This window comes from Andrographis paniculata, unplaced genomic scaffold (assembly GCF_009805555.1).
Source record: "Andrographis paniculata isolate CXL003 unplaced genomic scaffold, ASM980555v1 Contig61END, whole genome shotgun sequence".
NCBI classification, from domain to species: Eukaryota; Viridiplantae; Streptophyta; class Magnoliopsida; order Lamiales; family Acanthaceae; genus Andrographis; species Andrographis paniculata.
The window spans coordinates 3,204,826-3,230,418 of NW_026137597.1; the positions used below are offsets into that span (position 1 = coordinate 3,204,826).

The window sequence follows — 25,593 nt, forward strand, 5'->3', positions numbered from 1 at the left end:
CTTTTGTTTGACTGCTTCTTACGCTTTGATCATCCTCTGATATATTTATGGCTCCCAAATTCTTAGCTAAACAGACCCTTCACCTTCTAGTTCCCACAGAGAGGGATAAAATCTTTTCAAGTGTTTCCCATTAACAAATCCTCTTGATTATTCCCCCTCAGGCTCCACCAATCTATACGCACCATTAGAAGACTTAGCTGATATGATATACGGTCCTCCCACGTGGGGGACCACTTTCCAAGCGTTGCATCTTTCGGGCCTTCCGGGAGGATAGCCTTCCAGACCAAGTCGCCTTCCCGGAAGTCTGGGGCCTTAAACATTTCTGGAAAGCTGATTTAGCCTTGTTCTTTTGATGCCCAATGCGTTCGAGCGTCTGTAATTTCTCCTCGGGTAAAGCATCAAGCTCTTGGAGCAAGGTCTACTCATGCTCTTCCATTGACAACCCATTCACCTTCAAGATTGAAAGTGAAGGTACCGTGATTTCTAATTGAAGTACGGCATCATGTCTATAAGTCAGCCTGTAAGGGGTGCTGCTGATTACAGAGGATTTGGCGTTCTTACATGCCCACAAAGCCTCCTTTAAAGTATCGTGCCACCCCCTCGGATTATCCTCTAGCGCCTTCTTGATAATGGAGATCAAAACTTTGTTCGTCGCCTTGGCTTGTCCGTTAGCCTGATGATAATAGGGAGAGGAGGGGAGTAATTGGATCCCGTACTTGGCTGTGAATGCCTTGACCTTTGCACTCGTAAATGCAGTTCCTTGATCAGTGGTTATCCTCTTTGGAATGCCAAACCTATGAAAAATGTTCATATTAATGAAACGAATAACGTGGTTATGTTTTACCTTGGCTAACGGAACAGCTTCAACCCACTTGGTGAAATAGTATGTGGCTACTAGAATAAAAGAGTGCCCCTTGGAAGACGGGGGGTGGATCTTGCCAAGATGTCTATTGCCCACCCATGGAAAGGCTAAGGGTTGATGATCGAATGGCGTTCTTCCACAGGGACACGTCAAAATTGCCCATGACGCTGACATGTTGGACATCCCCGAGAGTAATCTACGCAGTCCTGCGAGATTTGCTGCTAGAAATAGCCGTATTGGAATATCATCCACTTATAGTTGGTCCGGCTCTATGAGCACCTCCAATGCCTTTGTGGACTTCGGCCATGACCTTTATAGTGTCCCTATGACACAAATAGTGGACTAATGTCCCATCGGACCTCCGTCGGTACAATTCTCCATCGATCTGAATGTATTTTAGAAGTTGATGGCGTACTGCTTTTGACGAGACCTTCCCAGGGTCTATTAGACCTTCGAGTAGCGGATTTCGTCAGTCTGGGTCTTGGGCAACTTGCAAACACTCGAACCTTTGCAATGTTTCTCCTTTTTTGAATCTAGAAGCCCATTGTGCCAAATTGTTTGCTTCCACATTCTCCTCCAAAGGTATGTCTTCCAATGTCAACTCGGTGAGCTACCGAAGAAGGTCACGAGTCTCTTGAAGTAAGTCTTGAAGCCGTGGCTCCTTACACTTGAATTTTTTTAGGGCTTGTCGGATAACCAGTTGAGAATCCCCTCGCACAACGACCTTCTTGACATCCTTTGTGACCAAGAATCTCAACGCTAGTAGTAGTGCCTCGTATTCGGCTTGATTATTCGTAACACCTTGCGGAAGCTAGTGACCAGAGTGCCACACTTCTCCTTCTGGATTGAAGATTACTACAGGCTCCGGCTGCTCCCGAGGTGCTGGACCCATCAAAGGCCACCAACCAGGATTCTAGTCCTATGTAATCCAAATGGACAGCCTGAACCATCCCCGGATGTTCGGCCAAAAAATCTGCAATGGCCTATCCTTTGACGGCCTTAAGGGGCTGATATATCAATATGAATTATGTCAATTTTAATGCCCATTTAACTAAACAGTCTCGGAGGACCGGCCTGTTTAATAAATAGCGTAGGAGGTCAACTTTGCATATGACTTTAGTATCAACCGGCATCAAATAGTATTTTAATTTTGTGCAAGCATTATATAATGATAAACAGAGTTTTTCATTACACGAATAACAAGTTTCCGCTTTGTTTAAGGTCTTACTAAGATAATAAATAGCCGTTCCCGACCTTCGTCATCGCCCTAGGCAATGAGGGAGCCTGTCCTGTCATCGGTTGTGGCTATGTATAGCTTCAGCTCCCTTCCACTGATTGGCGACATTAACACCGGTGGGGATTCTAACGCCTACTTAATCTGGTCCAGGGCTTCTTGCTGGGTTGTCCCCTATTCAATCACCCTTTTATTCCCATGCAACAGCACTGAGAAGGCCTTCATTCTCCCAACCGCGTTGGCGATAAATCTCCTCAAGAAATTGACCTTCCCCATCAAGCTTTGTAGCTCCTTAATGTTGCGGGGGTCCCCAAGGTCCTTGACGGCCTTTGTCTTATTTTTGTCAACTTCAATGCCCATCTGATGCACCAAAAACGCTAAGAAATTTCCTGCTTACACTCAGAAGGCACATTTTGCCGGGTTCATCTTGAGGTCATATCGTCTCAGACGGTGATCAAATGCTCGGGACTTCACGACCACGTCATCTATATACACTTCCAAGCAAATACCAATCAGATCGTGAAAGATTACGTTCATCGCCCTCTGGTAGGTTGCTCCGGCATTCTTGAGGCCGAAGAGCATTACTATCCATTCAAAGATTCCGATTGCCCCGGGGCAACCGAAGGCTGTCTTATGGGCATCCTCCTCAGCCAGATATATTTGATTATAGCCAAAGTAGCTGTCCATAAAAGAGAGAACCTTGTATCTTGCCGAAGAATCCACGAGCACGTCAGCAATGGGCATCACGTATTCGTTCTTTGGCATCGCTAAATTGAGATTCCGGAAGTCAATGCAGATCTGGATCTCTCCGTTCTTTTTTACCATTGAAACAATGTTAAAGATTCACTCTGGGTACCTTCAGGTTCGAATAAAGTTAGCTTTAAGGATTTTTTCAACCTCCTCTTTCATTTTCGGCAATATTTCTAGGTTGAAATGCCTATGGGGCTGTTTGTGCTGCCGAAACAAAGCTTTAGTAGGTAATCGGTGCTCCACTAAGCTCCTTGATAGCCCCGGCATCTCATGGTAATCCCTTGCGAAGCAGTGTTTGAATTCCAGGATCAAAAAATTATTTTCCCCCTTCTTTTCGACATCTAACAAGGTTCTAACCCGTGTCGTCCGAGGGGTTGTCTCATTGCCTAGATTGACCTCCTCTAATGGGTCTTGTGCCTCAAAAGGTGGAGCAGCTCTTCAAATCGGTGAATGAATATCCTCTTCGTCCTGATTGTAATTAGGCGGCTGGAGGGACGACCCTGCCTACATGTTAAGATTTTGAACGGCGTGCTTTCCAGCTTGTATAAATGGAAAAGCAGACTTTCTTGCTCTCACCTCCAGGTCCCGCACAATCAGGTCATCAGATATGATAACTACCTGAATTATCAGGTCGTGTGTCGGCCTCAACTTTGGTCTCGAATCCTTTCATGATTAAATTGCACTCTTTCCATATTCTAGCATCCTCAAACATCATGGACAGAAGGTATACATTGGGGAATAATAAACGGCCTCTGTGAAATGCACTTCCATGGCCGGATCAGCCTCGGCCTCCACCATCTCAACTTGATCCGTTCCAAAACATAACTTTATGGTGCAGAGTCGAAGAGACGCATTGGATGATATAGATCCAATCCCTCCTAAGAATGGCCAAATAAGTTGGCTTCTCTTCAATGACGAAGAAAGCCATCTGGTTTGTCCTCATTCCGACCGACACTTTCGCCACCAATACGCCTGCTGCCGTATATGCGTTTCCAATGAACTCAGTTATCCGCATGGTTGTCGGTACAAGTTCTTTCCGGTTTTTTTCAGTATTCCTTAGGGTAGACAAGGTCAGGACATTAACGGATGCCCCTCTATCGACTAGCACCTTGCTGACCGTCCGCCTATCAAGATGAACAGTAAGAAACAAGGGTTTCAAATGACGCATATTCTCGTCCGTTAATTTCTGGAAGATCACTAGTTCTGGAACTTCTTTTGGAATGTCAACATCTTGTTCTTCCCAACACAATGAACCAGCTCCTTCCAGCAGAACATTTCCCTGGAGATAGTCGGGCTACGCTGGAGGAGCTTCGAATTCTCGAGGTAAAACACCTATTGAATTAACCTTGAGGTCCCCCCATAGTGCGAAGGTCATTCAAGGTCTTGATCATAAGATATGATATTCAAGGCAGCCTTCGATGCTTCATTGCAATTAAGGGCATCGATCATCGGCTCATCCTTAGGAATCTTTTCTTCCCTGAGTTTCACAGTAAAATGAGGTTCGGTAGGGTACTCAACCCTTGCAAAAAACTCCTTTCGGTCTCCACTCTTTTCGGGTCTGAAGCTGGTGATGAAGGTCCTCCCGACCAAGCTTTGGCCTTCTAGTGACGACTTCTTCCGAGTCCTGGGGCTTCTGCCCCCAGCCCTACCTTCGTGATCATCAGCCTGCTGCCCCCCATCCAGATGCCCCTGGGAGAGGCGAGTGGCCAAGCGTTGTCGTTGCATTCTCCTTTTTTGAGTCCTAGTAGGAGGTTGCGTCACCTGCTCCTTCCGATTCCTTGTCCAAATTCTGTCGTTCAGAGCTTTCCTATGAAGGCGGGTCTGATGGAGTGTGATTACCACCTGATCTACGGAGTTACTCACCAAACCTCACCTCATTTTTCGAAACTCACTTCTGCAAACGTGTTTTTTAGGGAAAGTCTGTCCCACACCAAACTCTTTCTCGGAGGTTTGATCGACCTTCCAAGCCGTTCAAACACTGGCCTTTGAGAGCCTGTTCCCCTACGATCTGTTCTAAAACCTGAACCTGACTTTCAGGACCTAGTTGGACGCACCCCGACGATGTTTATCGGTGCAGGGAACAGTTCTGTATCTACTTTCATGTCAGGTTTTTCGGCCAGCTTGAGGTTGCCTTCTTTGATGGCTTTCTGGACCGAATTTTGGAAGGCGATATAGTTACCAATCTGATGACCATATACTCCATGCCACCTACAAAATGATTTTCCAATCAGTTCCTCTTCAGTCGGCATTTTGTGACATTCCTTGAGGCGGAGCTGATTGTCTTTCAGCAGTACTAAAAAATCTGCTCCGTCCTTGCGATGTCGAACGAATAAGATATCTTAGGGTTCACGTCCTTCCGTTGGGGCGGCTTAAGAGCCAGACATGTATATGCCTTCCCCTATGAAATTTCAGCCATAGAGGTCTCTTCCTGCTCCTTCTCGACTTTGGCAGCCTCTTCTTGGGCAAAGATGTAGTGATTTCCACCCCGAAACTTTTGATTTTGGGCCGTCTAAGCCTCTTTTACGAGTTGCTTGGCCTTCACAGCCTTGGATGTCAGCTGCCAAAAGTCATGGTATTCCTAGAGGGTTAGTTTATCACGCAACTGATGCATCATGTTGTCAATTGCCATGTTCACCACAGGGTTCTCGGGTATACGAACTTGGCACCTACTTTCCGACCTCCTGAAGCGTTTCAAGAATTGTTCCACAAAATCGTCACCATGCTGACATAAGTTGGTCAAATCTTAGATGGTCACCCCTAAAAAAGGGTTGTTAAAGCGCTCATGAAAGGCTCTCTCCATATCTGCGCATGTATGGATGGAATTCGGAGGTAGCGAAGTGTACCACGAAAAGGCCGGACCTCTCAAAGACAAAGAAAAAAGCTGGAGTTTATACCAGTCATTATTCTTGTATTCTCTTCCACATTGAGCCGTAAATAAGCTAACATGTTCGATAGTGGAGCGGGAATCCTCCCCCGAAAACAATGTGAATTCGGGGATCCGATAATTGCGAGGCAGTGGGTGATCCAAAGGAATGCACCCCGAGAAAGGGCGTTGGTAATGAGGCCTAGCCGGTAAGCGAATAGGATCACCATAGATTTTGCGAATTGCATCCTCACCCGCCTGAGGATTTATGGTTGGTGGTGGCAGCACTTTTGTCTGCACCCCAGGCTGCTCAAGAGCTGCCTGAGTGGGCTGCAGATTGCAAGCTGCCGGCTGCAGGAAGACCTGATGAGTAAGTTCTCGTTGAGGGAAACGAACTCTAGGGCCTTCCACAGCTTCCCTGATTGTTGCGGTCTGTTGTACTGGAGGATTCCTGGGGCCTGCTTGGGCAGAAAACTCAAAATTCTATTGTGTCCCGGAACCAACAGCAAGCTGACCTTCCGTAGCCGCTACCTATCCCTTAGTGTACTGGGATGTCATTGGAACAGTTCCACCTCGTCCCCACATCGCCTCAGAAGGTGTTGGAGCGAATGAGGGTGCTGGAATTGTTGTCAGCCCGGCCCCTCAAGTATTGGCCCTAGACCGGGAGGTGGGGCGTTGAGGGCGGCTCCGGTTAATGACGAGTTCGGGTGCCAATACGGAGCGGATTATACTCACTCGAAGGTCATGTCAAATCCACCTGTCAGAGGCGGCCCAAAGGAGGCCTACCAAGCCGTCGCGCTATATTCTCCGAGTTTCCGGACATTGAACGGAGGTTTTCCAGATCCGTTCTTGCCGAAAAACATAACGTGAACATAATTGAGCGCCTGGGAAGTCAGACCTACCCCGGAGCTGGCCACGAAGGTGATAGGAGGCTAGGTTTCCAGCAGATTGAAGCTGGCCATTGGGGCTTTGCCTTTTCGAGCTTCCTCTTCCCGAAGCAAAGCAAATTCAATTCGAATAGTGGGCTTCAACACGTCCCCTAATGTACTTGGAAAGTTCCATGGCAGATTCGTGGAGGGACGACTAAATCTCCCCCCGTATTTGCTCCCGGAGCACATTGGCCGGAAGGCTAATGATGGGATCTGACCTTCCAGCCGCTGCAAAGTCTTCGTCGTGTGGGGCAGCCTCCTGCGCAGGGTGCGATGACAAGTCGCTGACAGCTTTTTTGTTTTTTGACATCTCCATGGTTGTCGGCGGTGTCAGTTTTCTCTTCCGAAGTTGTATACAAAATTCGCGAGATGTTGGTATCCCACTGGCGGTGCCAATTCTGTTTCTAAATTTTCATATCTAAATGTAGATAGTTTGGTGGGACGGGGAGAATATTACTATAAGTCACTCCTATATATATATATATATATATAGTAATAAGAAAAAAAAATTAAAAATTGAAAAAAATGTGCAGTATAGATCATATATTTTTCAAATATATATTAATATAGTTAATATCATATCATATTATAGATTATGAATTTTTATTGTTGGAAGTAGTTTGACACAAAATATAACATTATATATTATTATTAGTATGACCAATTTTTATAAAAATTGTTTAAAAAATTAATAATTAATTTAATATTATCTTTTTTAAATATTAAATTTATACTATTTTTATAATTTAGATTATCATATTTATAATAATAATTATGAAATTAATTTTTAGTTGAAACTAATGTGAGATAAAATATTGGTGGTTAAATTTTATTCAGATATATATTGATATGATAATTATGATTTATTTTTTAAAAATCAACATGGGACAAAATATTATAATTATTAGTATGAGACATTTTTACTAATTAGAAAAAAAAAATTCATAAATTAATTTTAAAGTTGCAAGAAATTTGAGATAAAATGTAATTTAATAAATAATAATTATGTATAACTCACTTTTATAAAAATCATAGAAAGTATAACTCACTTGTTTAAATTTAATTTCCCTCAAATTACTTCCTTAATATATATATATATATAATTCTAAAATTTATACATTTCAAAATTCAATCTTAAATTTAAAATTATTTTTAAAAATAATACAAAAAGTTGAAAAGAAAAAAGAGAAAAAAATATGGGATCCAAATTCAATTTTAAATTTTAAATTATGTTGAAAAAGAAAGAGATAAAAAATAAAAAAAAAAAGAAAAAGAAAAAGAAAAGAAAGAATAAAGAACAAATCAAAAGAATAAAATAAATTAAAAAATAATTAAACAAATTAAAAATAAAAAATAAAATTTGTACTATAAATGAGAATATGATTAAGAGAAAAGTTTAAAAATCAATTCTTCCAATAAATATATAAATACTACTATTATACTTCCTCCGTTGGAATATAAGTAGGCCTTTTAGAGTTTTATATTAAATTAAAAATAATAGTATTTTATTAATTAATATAAATGTGTAAGAATTTTTGATATTTTTTCCTTTGATTTTATGTATATGGTTATTGTATATATATAATCAGTGTATTAGTATACAATTATTTTTCTTAAAAAATAAAAAAAAAATGAATTTTTGAAGTGAGACCGACAAAAATGATAAAAACGATACATTGAATTGGGACCGAGGGAGTATATTTTTTGTTTCAGTAAAATCAAATATAAATCTTATTTATAGATAAAAGAAAAATTAAATAATAAATTCCTATGCGGGGCTATAAATATATAACAAATTTATTTTTAAAATATTTAGAATAAAAATAAATAAATTTGAATTGAGAGAGTGGTTGAATTTAAAATACTATCCATAAAAATATATATATTTATCAACAATCAAATAGTATATATATATTTTTTTTCTAATTCTTAAATTTCAAATATTATGGGAATTGAGGAATTGAAATGTCTTGCCAAATATGTATATACTAACATGTAACCTGTGTTATACACGAATTATTTTTATATTAAATTATATATTTTTTATAAATAATTTTTATCAAATAATTTATAAAAATAAGAATAACATAATAAATAATTACAAAAATATATACACAATAAGAATAGAATTACTACAATAAAATAAAATTTTTATATATTAAAATTTGTTGTATTGATTTTTCAAATATTCTTTCAAATGAGAAGATTAAATGTTTGAACATAATCTACTAAATTGAAAAATATATTAAAATAGTATTAACTAAATCAATTTGAAAAAAAAAAAATTGACTAGTAAAAAAACACAATAAATAATTTTAAAAAATGTATAAATTGGATTTTGTTTTGCTTACTTGCCCTTTTTGTGATTTTCTTTTTCTTATTTTCTTTTGCCGGGATGAATATTAAAATTGATTAGTAAAAAATAAAAATAATATATAACAAAAAAAAATAATATAATCAATATAATATAATGTTAATTTAATTTCAAATTTTAAAAATAAAACAAAAATTTTATTGTAAGAATTTCACTATATATTAATAAAAAAAAACACAATTCTTATACAATAATATGGGGAACGATAACAAATTAGATTTGCAAATAAAATATGAAATAAGTACGATAAATTTCAATATGAAAAACCTTTTAAGATGAAGGATAAAAATTACAGGTTAGTCCAGCCAAAGAAGAAAATCTACTATGATCAAATTGTGTATAGAAATCTTTCAAGAATGCGTGTAAATACATGTTAATCTCCACTATATCAATCAACAAAAACCACAAACTTAAAAAGAATTAAGATCAAGAAAATTAACCAAAAAATCTATCATGTTTGTAAAATTCTGGTCGAATTATAGATATCCGATTGCAAATCTCACAGTTAGATTGAAAGTCATGAACACTGTTTGAAAATTTCTTTTGTGATTTCTGTATCAAAAAAAAATCAAAGAAAATATTTATATGAATAGAAATATGTATGATTTTAAAAATAAAACCAAAACAAAAAATTTTAAAATAAAAAATTTTGTACAATTAAAAGTGAAGTATATATAGATAATAAAACTCTAATTTTATCCATATTTTTTGTTATTTATTATCTAGTAAATTTTAATCTTATTGAATTATTAGTTAGTCTAACAAATTTTAATTTATTATCCAAATTTAATATTAAAAAATAAAATAAAATTTTAAAAACTCTGAGAAGTCATGAATTAAAATATCTGTCAAATATATATATGATTTGCTTATATATTTTTTAACTTATCATATATCATTATATATTTTTTATATTTTTTTAAGGATGTAGTGTGACTCTAGGCCTAATACATATATACATATTGATAGATATCTCTCTTTTTTTTTCTCCTTCTCTTTTTTTAAAATTTTTTTATTTTTTTATCTTCAATTATTTTATTTTAAATTTTTTTATCTATAAAAATTTATATTTTATTTTAAATTGTGTTTTCTTAATAATATGGTAAAAAATATGAAGAATAATTCAGTGGAGATAACATTGAAGTGGAGAAATAAAATCAAACATTTTAGAAGAAATGTGAAAATAAGAAATGAGAAAGAAGAACATATATCAATACATATATAATATTTTATATTTTTTTATTTTGTATCATATATAAATAATTTAATATAATTTGTTTTGTATATTTTATAAATAAATTTTGTGTTATTATTCTACCGGTATATATTAATTTATATTAATGAAAAAAATTAATTTAAGTTTGATTCATTTATTTATAATATTATTTATATTTAATGATTTAAATATTTTTTCTTCACGAATGTTTTACGAAAAACTCCGGATTGTCTTACTGTCATTTTTTATTTCTGTGTTCCTATATTAGTTTATTAAAATTGTTTGAAATACAACAATACACATTTTAGAGAGCTTCTAGATATTTTTTCATTTCTCATTTATTTATTTAATATACATTTTTGATACATTTTGTAAATATTATATATTAATACTTTTATATGTATTATACTTATCTTCATTTAAAAACAAAAGTAAAATTATAAATTAATTATTTTTATATTAATATTCATTATTGTAAATTATTTTAATATTTAAAGTAAATTGAAAAAAGGCTTAGACAAATCCCTGTAATAAAATGAGAATATTAAATTCGTGTATAAATATATTACATAATAATTTTAATTATTTTCAATTTAAAACATTACTAAATATTTTTAATATTTAATTTATTTTGTATCTTACTGTATATTAATACTATTAATATATTAATATATTTTGATATTATTATATTATATTATATTTTATTAAGTTGGGATTCACATTAATATAAATTATAAAATTGTGAAAAACTATAATAATTAAAGAATTTTATATTTAAAAAGTTTTTTTAATGAAAATTTACATAATTTTACGATTTTTTATTTTAAAAACATTTTACATTATTTTTGGAAAATTATAATTTAAGATTTTTTGAAGAATATTTTTTAGATTAAAAAACAAATAAAAATGCTTATGTAAATTTATACTAGCATTATCTATTGAAAACTAAATATTTATAGACAAAATTTATATCATATTGTGTATTTAAATTTATTTTTATGAAAAATATATATTTATAGAAAAATTTTATTTCATAATTCAGTTGACTTTTTTGGATAAATTATTATTTTATGAGAACTTTGTTTTGATTATTGAGATTTTTTAGTCAAATTTATTAGTTGTTACCGAAAATATAATTTATTTTCTTTGTAAAATACTTATTTATGGATAAAACTTATTTTTGTATTATATATGATAAAAATATTTTTAAATCTAATTTTTATTCTATTAACTTTCTTTTAAAACAGAAGACCGTAAAAGGAAAGAAATTAGTTCTATTGTCTAATTTTTAATAGTTTATTAAGATGTGAGTTATAATTCTATTGTATTTATATTACTTTGTTAAATTTATATTTTCATAATTTATTATTATTTTTTTATTCTATTAACTTGTTGATTTTATAAAATTGACAATATGTGTTATTCTTTTATAGGTTGTATTCTATTTTTTTTTTTTCAATTAAGTTATTGATATTGTGGATTGGTTTTTATTTTTTTTATTACTGTTATTTATTTCAATATTCATATTTAGTTGATATTACATTTATTATTCATTAATTTTTCAAATATAAATATGTATACTTTTTTTGTTTAATTTATATTCAAATAAGGATAATGTGTCTTTACAATATAAATAAGAAGGTATACAATTATTGTATTTAATTTTTTTATTTAATTTATTATCTTATATTTTTTATATTATTTTTTTACTCTATTAGTTTATTGATATAGTATAAATGATAATGTAGATATATTATTCTTGGATAGAATATGTTCTTTTTTTAATATATTACTTAAAAATTTTATCTTATTTTTATATTTTTCTATCACCTTATTGAAATAATTAGTTAGTAGTTTTGCATTTTTTTTTGTTTTGTATTTTTTTTTTTTTTTGTTTTTTAATTTTGATTTGTATATCCATGGATGTGTATATACATAAATGACAACAAAAAAAGTATATACCTACCTTTTACTATTATTTCATAAATTTTCTTAATTTATTGTAGTTTTTATCGTAATTTAATCAATCAGTATATTAGTTTAAATAATTTTTATTCTATATTTACAATATTCTTATTATTTAATTATTCAATTATTATTAATATAATAGTGTTATTTTTAAAATATATTTAAAATGATGAGGTTATATAATCTTTTATTCTGATATAATAATCAACGTGGTAATATGCAAATCAATGTAATATTATGTTATTTATTTTATTTTATTTATTGATTACGACAAATTAAATATATAAGTTATTAGTTTTATAAAATATAAATGAGGAGAATGTGAATTTGTCTCGCATTTTATTGTATTTATATTACTTTGTCCAATTTATTATTTATATTATTATTTGATAGAATATATTTTATTTGTTTAATAATTTTCTACTTCTTTTATTTTTTTAATCACGTTATTGAAATAATTAATTAGGGGGTTTGTATTTATTTATTTATTTTATTTGAATATTGTTATATATATTCTCGTATGTGTATGCATATACCTTATTCATTTATTATTGTTTCAATAATTAGCTTAATTTATTTTATTTTTAATCATAATATGATCAATTGGTATATTTGTGGAGTTATTTTTTGGCCAATGACAAGTGAGGCCGGTAATGCACAAATCCGCACAACCCGAAACCCGGATCCAGTAATCCGAACCAGATCCGTTATGTTGAGAACCGGCAGTCTTAAGCTGAACCGAACCGATCTAGAACAGTGCAATATATATATATTGCTTCTGCCCGGTTCAACACGATACTGACTCTCACTCTCACTTGGTGTTTCTCTCTCCCCGACTCTCAAATCCTCTCTCAAAAAGCCCTAATCGCGACGACGTTTTCCAGCGATCTTCCATGGATTTCTCCGGCGATCTGTCCGGCGATTCGACGGGTTCGTGTAATACCCCAATTTTGGAATGTATAAAATAATATTATTATAGCAAATAAATATTTTTATAATTTTTTGGAATCAAGAAATTAATACTCTGGAATAAATTTTATTCCTATTTTATATATTGATTATGATTAAAAAAACTGTTAAACGGATAAATTTCGATAAACATAAATATAATATATAATATATATAATAATAATAATAATAAAGATAATGATGATGAAGATAATATTTATAATATTAATAATAATAACAACGTTAATAATAATAATATAATATAATATATATAATAATAATATAATTCTATATATATACACAAACTCAAACCTTACTTGCGAAGGACGACCAATGCAGAAGAACGCGAAGGTGAAAGAAGAAAAGAAGAAAGAAAAAGATTTAGTCGTTCGAGTTCGATTCCGACTTCGGTATTGTATTCCTTGTTATACGTAAAATTTAATTATGGATTTTAATATGAATTTCGATATTGGGAATATTAAATTAGAAATTTATCAAAAATTCATAACTGGCTATTTGTTTATTTAATCGGCAAATTTCTTTAGCCAATAGCCTATTCGTAGTCCTAGAATTATATTATGAGAATTTCGTATTGATCCGAGCCAAATCGAAAACGGCAGTGTACTGCACACCTGCCTGTTTATTCATATCTTTAAGTATTTTTATTTAATAATCGGGCGATATAAATATTATAAAGTATAAGAGTTTTATAGCTAGAATATCGTAGTCTACTAAATATAAAAGTTAGAAACCCAACGAGCTAACTATAGAAATTAGCTTTTGAATAAGCAGGTAACTCCTATGAATAAGTATATAGCTCAGCTAAATTGAGTAAATGATGGGACAGATGTACGTTGGAAGAGATTTGGGTGAAACTGCGAAAGCTAGGGAGTGTCGACACGAGGTAAGCAGTAAGGAATTAAATCTAATTTTAAGAAATTAGGTATGCATGTTGCATGCAATTCTGATTAATATGCTAATGTGATATTGTGTGGATCATTTTGTCAATGCATGTATATATTTATATATATATATATGTGTGCGTATGCATGTGGGAGACTTCACGGTTTATGATATTTGATGTACGTATTTGATCGAGTGGGTGAATTTATGAAAAGGAGGATAGGTGAGCTGTCTCACCAACCCTTTTCAATAAATTCACTTATTTGTCATACTGCACACATATTGCACGGTTTATCGGATATGTTTTATGGATCTATCGTTTAGTCGCCGTGTGCGGTAGTGCTAGGCGAGGGCATCATCTGGGGTTAGGATATTCGACCCCGATGTACCGTAACACTTTGGCGATAGTGGACAATAGTAGTCGGACAACTGGGTGACTTAGTAGCACGGTCATTCAGGGATTAGACCCATGGTAGTTGAGATGTATTTGGTCTAATCATTCATGTTAGGTTTTGTTCTACTCATTGGGCTGGCCACTGCTGAGGTCTACCGGTAGTTTAGGATCATATGCCAAACTCCAAACGTGATCCCGTTAGGGCGCGCGAGGAGGAGTAGAGTTTCCGGGTTTCCCTTGGGTAATTCTAGGTTGCACGGATTTTACTACATTACACGGGATAAGGCTAGTCAGTGGGGGTCCTATCTTCGCTATCACAGACTATGGGGCGTCTTGTGGTTAATGGCGACCATGTTTGGCTATCCATGTATTGATTGTGGGAGTGGTATGGTGGGTATATGGAAGTGACCGGATGACCGTTATATTATTATGGGTTTATCAGGTCCTTCCTTGAGCCGAGGATTTTCCGGCTATTTATTGATGATGGTCTAGTGAGCTTGTTATTACGGGGCCGAGGGTATTCCGGCTGCTCACTTTGGCGGATATATATATATGTGAGTGTGCATTGTTGTCGAGTTTGATATCTGTATTGCATCATTTCACTATTGGCATGACATGACACGTATTTTATGATTAACGGGAATTAGACTTTATTTTAAAAAGGTGTGAAATGACATATTTCACGTTAGTTCTTAAAATGGATTTAATTCTGGACTGCTTTTAAGAAAATATTTATATCAGGTATGCATGGCACATCCGAGACAGGGGCGTCTCGAGATATAGAAAGATGGGCTGAGTGAGTGAACTTACGTATATTGTATTATATGTAAATTTTTAACCGGAAAAACCTCTTGTTAAGGGGTGTGTTTTGTAAATATTTATAAATCAGATTTTGGTATATATAATAATGCGCTTTTATGGTTAATTTAGCCTTAACACTGTATTGTGGGGCCCGAAGTAGGAGGTGACGACCTCATGATACAGTGTGGTGGTAGCATTTCTAGTATGAGCCAACTGGGGGTGTTACAAGTTGGTATCTGAGCCTAAGTTTGGTAGATTTTGGCTCTTTGGATTAAAAATGTTTTGAAAGTAATGATGATATTGAATTGGTTTGGCGAGGTTTGGGTTTTGTGGGTGCATTCATGTTAATGTGGCTTATGCTTTAATGTTATATCTGGTTTAGTTGTGTTGCTGAGTTGATATTGAATCAGGGAAGTCGGGGGGCAGTATGTCAAATTCTCGAGGTGATGATTTACGTAGGGCTATTCGAGGCCCAGAGCTAGATCCTTCGTCTGATGAGTCACAATATCCTGTGCCAGAGCATGTACCAATAGAGGCACCTAGTCAGGATTTCTTCCGGCAGTTTATGGTTGTGATGATGCCTCAACAGAGGAGTTTTATTGATACTGTGATGCGGCATAACCCGCCAACAAATTCTGGTTCTGTAGAGCCTGGAGTTCTTGAGTTCTGGGTTGAAAAGATGGAAAAGATATTTCATGTTGTTCAGGTTCCACTAGATCAACGAGTCAATATCGGGGCTTATTTCTTGGAAGGTCGAGCAAATCGGTGGTGGTTAGGTGAGGAAGCTGCGGGAGCGGACCGAGTGGATATGACTTAGGATGAGTTTAAAGCAAAATTAAAAGCTAGGGGTTTATACCGTCACATGTTCGAAAAGCAAAGAAGCAAGAGCTGCTGGACTTGAAGCAGGGTTCGATGTCAGTCGAGGACTATTTTGTAAAATTCAATGAGCTGGAGATGTATGTTCCTGACTACTTTTCCTGTGAGCGAGATAGAGTTGATCATTTTGTAGATGGGTTGCAGCAGAGGATTAAAGAAGCTTTAGCTGTGTTGGATATCAGTTCGTTGTATGAGGCTTATGAGCGTGCTGCTCGATTCTATCAGAAGTAGGAAGTCAGGTAGAAGAACAGTGAGAAGGAGATGGGGTATCAACATCAGTTTCGAGATAAAGGAAAAGCTAAGGTAGAGGACGAACCAAAGGGTAAAAATAAATGGTGGCAAATATTCAGGTATAGGCCATCGTATAAAGGGATTTCGATTAAAGAACCGAGTCAAGAGAGGTTTCAACAATCGGGGGTTGTTTGTCGACATTGTGGAACAAGTCATTCAGGTACCCGTTGTGATAAAGTTCCATTGACATGTTTTAAGTGTGGCGGAGTGATAAGAATCCCACATCAGATAGTACCCTTGAGCTCCCCATGGTTAAGTTGTCATTTCATGAATCGTTGGACAATGAATATATTTATCCAAGTATGTCACTTTGGATGTAAGCTCCAGTTTTATTTGTGAAAAAGAAAGATGGAAGCTTAAGGTTGTGTATTGACTACCGTGGGCTGAATAAAGTAACGGTAAAGAATAAATATCCTCTTCCGAGAATTGATGATTTATTTGATCAACTGAGAGGTGCAAGTGTATTCTCCAAGATTGACTTGAGGTCTGGATATTATCAACTAAGGGTTGCAGAGCATGATATTCCTAAGACAACCTTTCGCACTAGATATGGTCATTATGAATTTACGGTTATGTCCTTTGGCTTGACCAACGCCCCGGCTGCGTTTATGGAATTGATGAATCGAATTTTTCAACCATACCTTGATCAGTTTGTGGTGATATTTATCGATGATATCTTGGTATATTCTCCAGATAAAAAGACACATGCAAAACATTTGCGTGTGACACTAAATACACTGCGTGCGAGGAAGTTATATGCCAAGTTATCCAAATGTGAGTTTTGGTTGAAAAAGGTTGCTTTCTTGGGGCATGTAGTGTCTGGTAAGGGTATCTCAGTAGATCCTTCTAAAGTTGCGGCAATCTCGGATTGGCCAAGACCTACCAATGAATTAGAAGTAAGAAGCTTTTTGGGTTTGGCAAGGTATTACCGAAGATTCGTTCTTGATTTTTCGAGGGTTGCGAAGCCATTAACTAATTTGCTGAAGAAGGACACAATGATTAACTGGGATCGTGAGTGTGAGTCTTCTTTCTTAGAATTGAAACATCGATTAACTTCAGCACCAATCTTGGCTTTACCAGTACAGGGTGAGGATTTTGAAGTTTATAGTGATGCTTCGAAAAGGGGATTGGGATGCGTCTTAATGCAGAATCAAAGAGTTATTGCTTATGCGTCACGACAACTAAAACCTCACGAAGAAAATTATCCTACACATGACCTGGAGATGGCAGCAGTTGTGTTTGCTTTGAAGATTTGGAGGCACTATCTTTATGGTGCCCATTGTAGAATGTTTACTGACCATCAGAGTCTGAAATATATCTTCACCCAAAGAAAATTAAATTTAAGACAAAGAAGATTGTTAGAATTGGTGAAGAATTATGATCTCGAAATTGTATATTATGAAGGCAAAGCAAATGTTGTAGCCGAAGCCTTGAGTCAAAAACCAAGGCATAAGTTGGGTTATATGTCAGTTGTCGATGAACTGTGTCAAGATTTAGCACGGATGGAAATTGAAGTACTTGGACGGGGCATGACGCGGGGATATTTGCAAATGATGCAAGTTGAGCCTGAAATTTATGATCATATTAGAGCGACTCAAATGGAGGATAATAAGATGGTCGAGTTGGCTATAAAAGTTCAGTGCGGTCAGACTCAAAACTTTAATATTGCTTCAGATGAGAGTCTTCGATTCCATGGGAGGTCGTGTATCCCAAAGGACCGAAGCGATTTGAAGGAGAAATTATGAGTGAGGCTCATAATACACCACATTCAGTGCATCTAGGAGGGATTAAAATGTATCAAGACTTACGTCAGCATTTTTGGTGGAAGGGCATGAAGAAGGATGTAGGCAAATTCGTTGCGCAATGTTTAAACTGCCAAAAGGTAAAAGCAGAACATCAGAGACCGATGGGGTTGCTACAACCTTTAGAAGTTCCGCTCCGGAAATGGGATTCTATTGCAATGGATTTTGTGACAGGACTTCCAAGGGCGAAGTCGGGAACAGATCTAATTTGGGTGATTATAGATAGATTGACTAAGTCAGTAGTGTTCATCCCAGTACGTATGACTTGGAGCATGCAGAAGTTGGCCAAATTATATGTTCATCATGTGGTTAAACGACACGGTATTCCTGAGGTAATCATATCGGATCGTGATCCACGTTTTCAATCTCGATTTTGGCAAAAATTGCAAGAAGCCTTTGGTACTCAGTTGCATATGAGTACTGCATTTCATCCAATGACTGATGGTCAATCAGAGTGAACTATCCATATTCTGGAAGATATGCTAAGAGCTTGTGCAATATAATTTCAAGGAAGTTGGGAGGACCACTTGGATTTAGTGGAATTCTTATATAATAATAGTTATCAAACAAGCATTGGAATGACTCCTTTTGAAGCTCTTTATGGACAAAAATGCAGGACTCCTTTAAGTTGGGATGACATGAGTGATCGACTGATATTAGGTCCAGAAATGATCGAAGAATCAAAAAATAAGATTCGACTTATCAGGGAGAAGATGAAGATAGCTCAAGATCGCCAAAAAAATTATGCCGATAAAGCTCGACGTGAAGGTCAATTTCAAAGTAGAGATTTCGTCCTGGTAAAAGTATCTCCAATGAAAGGTATTAGAAGGTTTGGAATTAAAGGAAAATTGAGTCCGCGTTATGTTGGACCCTATGAAATCCTCGATCGAGTTGGGGATTGGGCTTATCGGTTAGCACTTCCTAATTCCATGGAACGAATTCATAATGTGTTTCATGTATCGCAGCTTCGTAGGTATGTCGCAGATCCTTCTCATATTTTATCTCCGGATGAGTTAGAGCTAAATGAGGATCTTTCATATGAGGAAATGCATCTTTGGATCATGGACACAATGGTTCGAACTACGAGGAACCGAGATATTCGTATGGTGAAGGTAATGTGGTCCCGGCATGGAGCAGAAGAGGCCACATGGGAAGTGGAGCAAGAGATGTTCAAAGCATACCCACATTTGTTTAATTAAGTAGCGTTGTTATGCATTTGAGTTTAGATTTCGGGGACGAAATCTTTTAAGGGGGAGTGAATTGTAATACCCCAATTTTGGAATGTATAAAATAATATTATTATAGCAAATAAATATTTTTATAATATTTTGGAATTAAAAAATTAATACTTTGGAATAAATTTTATTCCTATTTTATATATTGATTATGATTGAAAAGACTGTTAAACGGATAAATATCGATAAATATAAATATAATATATAATATATATAATAATAATATAATAATAATAATAAAGGTAATGATGATAAAGATAATATTTATAATATTAATAATAATAATAACGTTAATAATAATAATAATAATATAATATAATATATATAATAATAATATAATTATATATATACACAAACTCAAACCTTACCTGCGAAGGACTACCAAAGCAGAAGAACGCGAAGGAGAAAGAAGAGAAAGAAGAGAAGAAGAAAGAAAAAGATTTAGTCGTTCGATTTCGATTCCGACTTCGGTATTGTATTTCTTGTTATACGTAGAATTTAATTATGGATTTTAATATGAATTTTAATATTGGGAATATTAAATTAGAAATTCTTCAAAAATTCATAACTGGCTATTTTTTTATTTAATCGGCGAATTTCTTTAGCCAATAGCTTATTCGTAGTCCTAGCATTATATTCTGAGAATTTCATATTGATCCGAGCCGGATCGAAAATGGCAGTGTACTGCACCTGCCTGTTTATTTATATCTTTAAGTATTTTTATTTAATAATCTGGCAATATAAATATTATAAGGTATAAGAGTTTTATAGCTAGAATATCGTAGTCTACTAAATATAAAAGTTAGAAACCCAACGAGCTAACTATAGAAACTAGCTTTTGAATAACCAGGTAACTCCTATGAATAAGTATATAGCTCAGTTGAATTGAGTAAATAATGGAACAGATATACGTTGGAAGAGATTTGGGTGAAATTGCGAAAGCTAGGGAGTGTCGACAAGAGGTAAGCAGTAAGGAATTAAATCTAATTTTAAGAAATTAGGTATGCATGTTGCATGCAATTCTGATTAATATGTTAATGTGATATTGTGTGGATCATTTTGTCAATGCATGTATATATTTATATATATATGTGTGCGTATGCATGTGGGAGACTTCACGGGTTATGATATTTGATGTACGTATTTGAACGAGTGGGTGAATTTATGAAGAGGAGGATAGGTGAGCTGTCTCACTAAGCCTTTTCAATAAATTCACTTATTTGTCATACAGCACACATATTGCACGGTTTATCGGATATGTTTTATGGATCTATCGTTTAGTCGCCGTGTGCGGTAGTGCTAGGCGAGGGCATCATCTGGGGTTAGGATATTCGACCCCGATGTACCGTAACACTTTGGCGATAGTGGACGATAGTAGTCGGACAACTAGGTGACTTAGTCGCACGGTCATTCAGGGATTAGACCCATGGTAGTTGAGACGTATTTGGTCTAATCATTCATGTTAGGTTTTGTTCCATTCATTGGGCTGGCCACTGCTGAGGTCTACCGGTAGTTTAGGATCATATGCCAAACTCCAAACGTGATCCCGTTAGGGCGCGCGAGGAGAAGTAGAGTTTCCGGGTTTCCCTTGGGTGATTCCAAGTTGCACGGATTTTACTACATTACACGGGATAGGGCTAGTCAGTGGGGGTCCTATCTTCGCTATCACAGACTATGGGGCGTCTTGTGGTTAATGGCGACAATGTTTGGCTATCCATGTATTGATTGTGGGAGTGGTATGGTGGGTATATGGAAGTGACCGGATGACCGTTATATTATTATGGGTTTATCCGGTCCTTCCTTGAGCCGAGGATTTTCCGGCTATTTATTGATGATGGTCTAGTGAGCTTGTTATTACGGGGCCGAGGGTATTCCGGCTGCTCACTTAGACAGATGTAGTGAGCCTATGATTATGGAGCCGAGGTTATTCCGGCTGCTCACTTTGGTGGATATATATATATGTGAGTGTGCATTGTTGTCGAGTTTGATATCTGTATTGCATCATGTCTCTATTGGCATGATATGACACGTATTTTATGATTAACGGGAATTAGAATTTATTTTAAAAAGGTGTGAAATGACATATTTCACGTTAGTTCTTAAAATGGATTTAATTCTGGACTGCTTTTAAGAAAATATTTATTTCAGGTATGCATGGCACATCCGAGACAGGGGACGTCTCGAGATATAGAAAGATGGGCTGAGTGAGTGAACTTACGTATATTGTATTATATGTAAATTTTTAACCGGAAAAACCTCTTGTTAAGAGGTGTGTTTTGTAAATATTTATAAATCAGATTTTGGTACATATAATAATGCGCTTTTATGGTTAATTTAGCCTTAACACTGTATTGTGGGGCCCGAAGTAGGAGGTGACGACCTCATGATGCAGTGTGGCGGTAGCATTTCCAGTATGAGCCAACTGGGGGTGTTACAGTTCGACTGAGTTCCTTGATAAACAGCCTGTGCTGAGGCTGTTCCTCGGTTCCATTTACGATTTCGAGCATTCCTTTACAGTGTATTGATTATATTTTCTGTTGGGAGATATTAGGCTTAAATCGTTCTTGTTTTCCTTAGATCGTGATTTGGTTCGCATGTTTGTTGCATTTCCGTGGATGTCGGTTGTGTTTGGGTTGTTATTGTGTATTCCAGTAGGTGTTGGGATTGATTTTAGATTGGGTAAACAGAGTCCGAGCATTTGCTTTCATTTAATAAAAGATTCTTTAAGTTCTTTGGTAAATTTCGTGTGTTTCTTATATATATGTGGCTTATCGATCTTGAATGTGTAACAACAAGTGGTATCAAAGCTTATAAGTCATTTTTGTTTACTGGAAAGTTGAAAAACGAGATTTAAGGTGAACAATTTGTTCTCATTGTAAAAACCATAAGGTTTTTTGTAAAAAGATTTGAGGCTGTGCGAATTCTAGTTTGAGAACATTACTGGAGTGAAACTTGTTTGTGAAGTGGTGTTTAAACACCCCTGTAAAGTTCGATTTCTCCTTTGAAAAGGCTTTAGTTAGCCTTGTAGGAGATTAAGACTTGAAATCATCCATATATTGGTTGATTTGTATGGTTTCTTTTGGTTAAACCATCCAAACTTTACTAATCTGTGTATTAAGTGCGCAGTGAACAATTTTTGATAGGTGGAGTGGCCTGGATTACGAAAAAAAGGCCAAAGAACTGTTGCGGAGCAAGGAGTGGGTAAAATTTCGTTTAAATACAAGCTGTTATTGTGCTACTTGAGTGATGTGCTTGATTTAGTTGGTTGGTTAAGTGATTTGTTGTGGTTGTTGATTGTTTAGTTATTTGTTAACTGTTTTGTTGTGGTTGTTAGTTGGTTAGTTGTTTGTTAAGTGATTTGTTGTGATTGTTGAGTAGTTAGTTGTCAAGTCTTGGTTTGAATCAGTAAAATAACTGTTTTGCTGTTGGAATATTAACTTCCCTAAAAGTTGGTTTTCAAAAGAAACTAACTCAAGGATTTGTTGATATTAATAAGTCAAAGTTGAGGTTGTTTGCAAATTCTGGTTTATCTAAGCAAAATCAGAATCTGGTTGACATTTTAAAACCAATTTTGTGAAAAATCTGGGCTGTTTTGAAAATTTCAGTGAGTTTTACTTTGGAAAATCTGTAAAATGGCAAATCAAACATATTTTAATATAAAGCCATTTGATGGAAAAACTGATTTTGTTATTTGGAATAAAAAAATGAGAAGTGTTCTTGTAACTCAAAGATTAATAAAAGCTGTGGAAGTTAATCCAGCAGCTGACATTCCTGCTGCAAGGAGGAATGAGCTAGATGAACTTGCATCATCTTGTATTATCTTGAACCTGACTGATTCAGTAATTAGAAAATTAGGAATATATGAATCAGCTAAGGACTTGTGGGACAAGTTAAATGAGATGTATACTGAAACTTCTCTTCCAAATAGAATACATCTTTTAGAAAAGTTTTTTAGTTACAAATTAGACCTTTCAAAGACAATAGATGAAAATTTAGATGTTTTTACCAAAATAATTCAAGATATTAAACCAACAGGGGATAAAACAATAGATAATTACAGCTCCATTGTCTTGTTAAATGACATTCCTAGTTCATATTCAGATGTAAAATCAGCAATAAAATATGGTAGGAATGTAATTACACTTGATGTGGTTATAAATGGTCTAAAAAGTAAGGAAGTAGACTTGCAATTTTATAAATCTAACAAACAATCACATGGTGAAGGCATGCATGTGAGGGGTAGATCTTCTTATAGGCCTAACAAAAATGGTTTTTCTTTTAATACTAATAAACATGGAAACAACTCCTATAATAGTCAATATAAGAAGAAACCTAGAAGTAAGTCAAGAAATGGGTCTCAAACACCTTCTAAGTTCATTGGGGATCCCTCACATGTCATTAGGAACTGCCCTAAGAAAGGTAGAAACAATGCAAGCAATAATAACAATGTTAACATAGGAACAACCCCTATGAATACTACTTTGAATGAGCGCAAACTTGATATTGCATGATGAAGGATGTATGGGTGAAGTATTTGTTGTAACAGTTGATTGTTCAAACATAACAGATTTTAACCAAAATGAGTGGTTATTAGACTCAGCTTGTACCTATCATGTGACTCCTTTTAAGGAATTTTTTTGTGATTACAAAACTCTTTCAAATTGTAATGTTACAATGGCTGATAATAGGGTATGTGAAGTCATGGGTATAGGGATTGTTGTGTTAAGATTTGGTTCGGGAAATGTATTGAAACTTTGCAATGTGAGACATGTTCCAAATCTGTCAAACAATTTGCTTTCATGTGCTGGTTTGTCTTCTCTAGGCTTAGAGGGAAAATGGGGAATGAATTTTATGAAAATTACAAAGGGTTCTTTAGTTGTTTTCAAGGCAGTTTTGAGGAATAACCTCTATGTAGTGACTGTTGTGCCTGAAATTACATCTGAATTGTGTGTTAATGTTCTAACAGATAACACTGTGTTGTGGCATAGAAGATTGGGTCATTAGAGTAATAGAGGATTAGAGATTTTACAAAAATCTGGATATTTTGGTCTTGAAAAACTTTCAACTTTACCATTTTGTGAAAATTGCATTTATAGAAAACACCATAAAGTTTCATTTCCTCAAAAACCCACTGAAAACAGAATTTTTTCAAAAGATTGCTTGGAATATCTTCACTCGGATGTGTGGGGCCCTTCGAGTGAACCCACACATGGAGGGAGAAGATATTTTTTGTTTATAATTGATGATTTTTCCAGAAAATTTTGGATTTTCTTGTTGAAACAAAAATCTGATGTATTTGAGACTTAAAAATTGGAAAATTTCAATTGAAATCAAATGGGAAAAATGATTAAGTGTTTAAGAACTGATAATGGCTTAAAGTTTTGCAATACTTGGTTTGCTAACTTTTGTATTGAAAATGGAATTAGAAGACATAGAACAGCCCCTTACAACCCTAAACAAAATGGAGTTGCTGAAAGGATGAACCGAACTTTATTGGAAAGAGTTCGAACCTTACTAGCTTCTTCGGGTTTATCCAAGAGTTTTTGGGGCAACGCTGTTAAAACAGCCTCCTACCTAATAAATAGATCTTCCTCAGTACCTTTAAAAGGTGCTTGTCCCGAGTCTATTTGGAGTGGTAGGGGTATAAATTTATCCAATTTAAGAGTCTTTGGTTGTTCAGCGTTTATACGTGTTTTAAGTGATAAACTTGAGCCTAGGGCTGAGAAATGTGTCTTTCTAGGATATCCCAAATGAGTAAAGGGATATAGATTGTGGTTAAACTTAAAGCCTGGTTTTAAAATATTTATTAGTCAAGATGTAGCATTTAATGAGAGTGAAATGCCCTGTTTGAAAGAAAATCATACCATAATTGATGATAATTTTTTGATAAGTAACTCAAATGGTACTCAAAGTGAGGTGGAGCAAACGCATTCTAATTCAGCCGAGGAAGAGGCTGAATTAAGTGAGAATTTGGCTCCAAATGTAGTTGTTTCTGAACCAGTTAGCGTTGTCCAGATTACGGCATAGAGGAGGAATCAACCTCTTATCCAGGCTTCAACCCTGGAGATTTGAGTGAGAATTCAGCTTCTGATCTTACTGATATTGAACTTTATAATCTTGAGAATTATCAACTAACTAGGGACAGAA

The 25,593-nt window shown here is 34.9% G+C and overlaps 1 protein-coding gene across 1 annotated transcript; it reads right to left on the reverse strand.

The window, feature by feature from the left end:
- Positions 1–418: 418 nt before the first annotated feature.
- LOC127260337 (uncharacterized) lies at positions 419–1,812 on the reverse strand. The gene is made up of 2 exons (XM_051288052.1): positions 1,664–1,812; positions 419–794 (listed from the first exon to the last, which is right to left on the reverse strand). The coding sequence occupies exons 1-2, from the start codon at positions 1,810–1,812 to the stop codon at positions 419–421; spliced, it is 525 nt and encodes a 174-aa protein (XP_051144009.1).
- Positions 1,813–25,593: the final 23,781 nt, after the last annotated feature.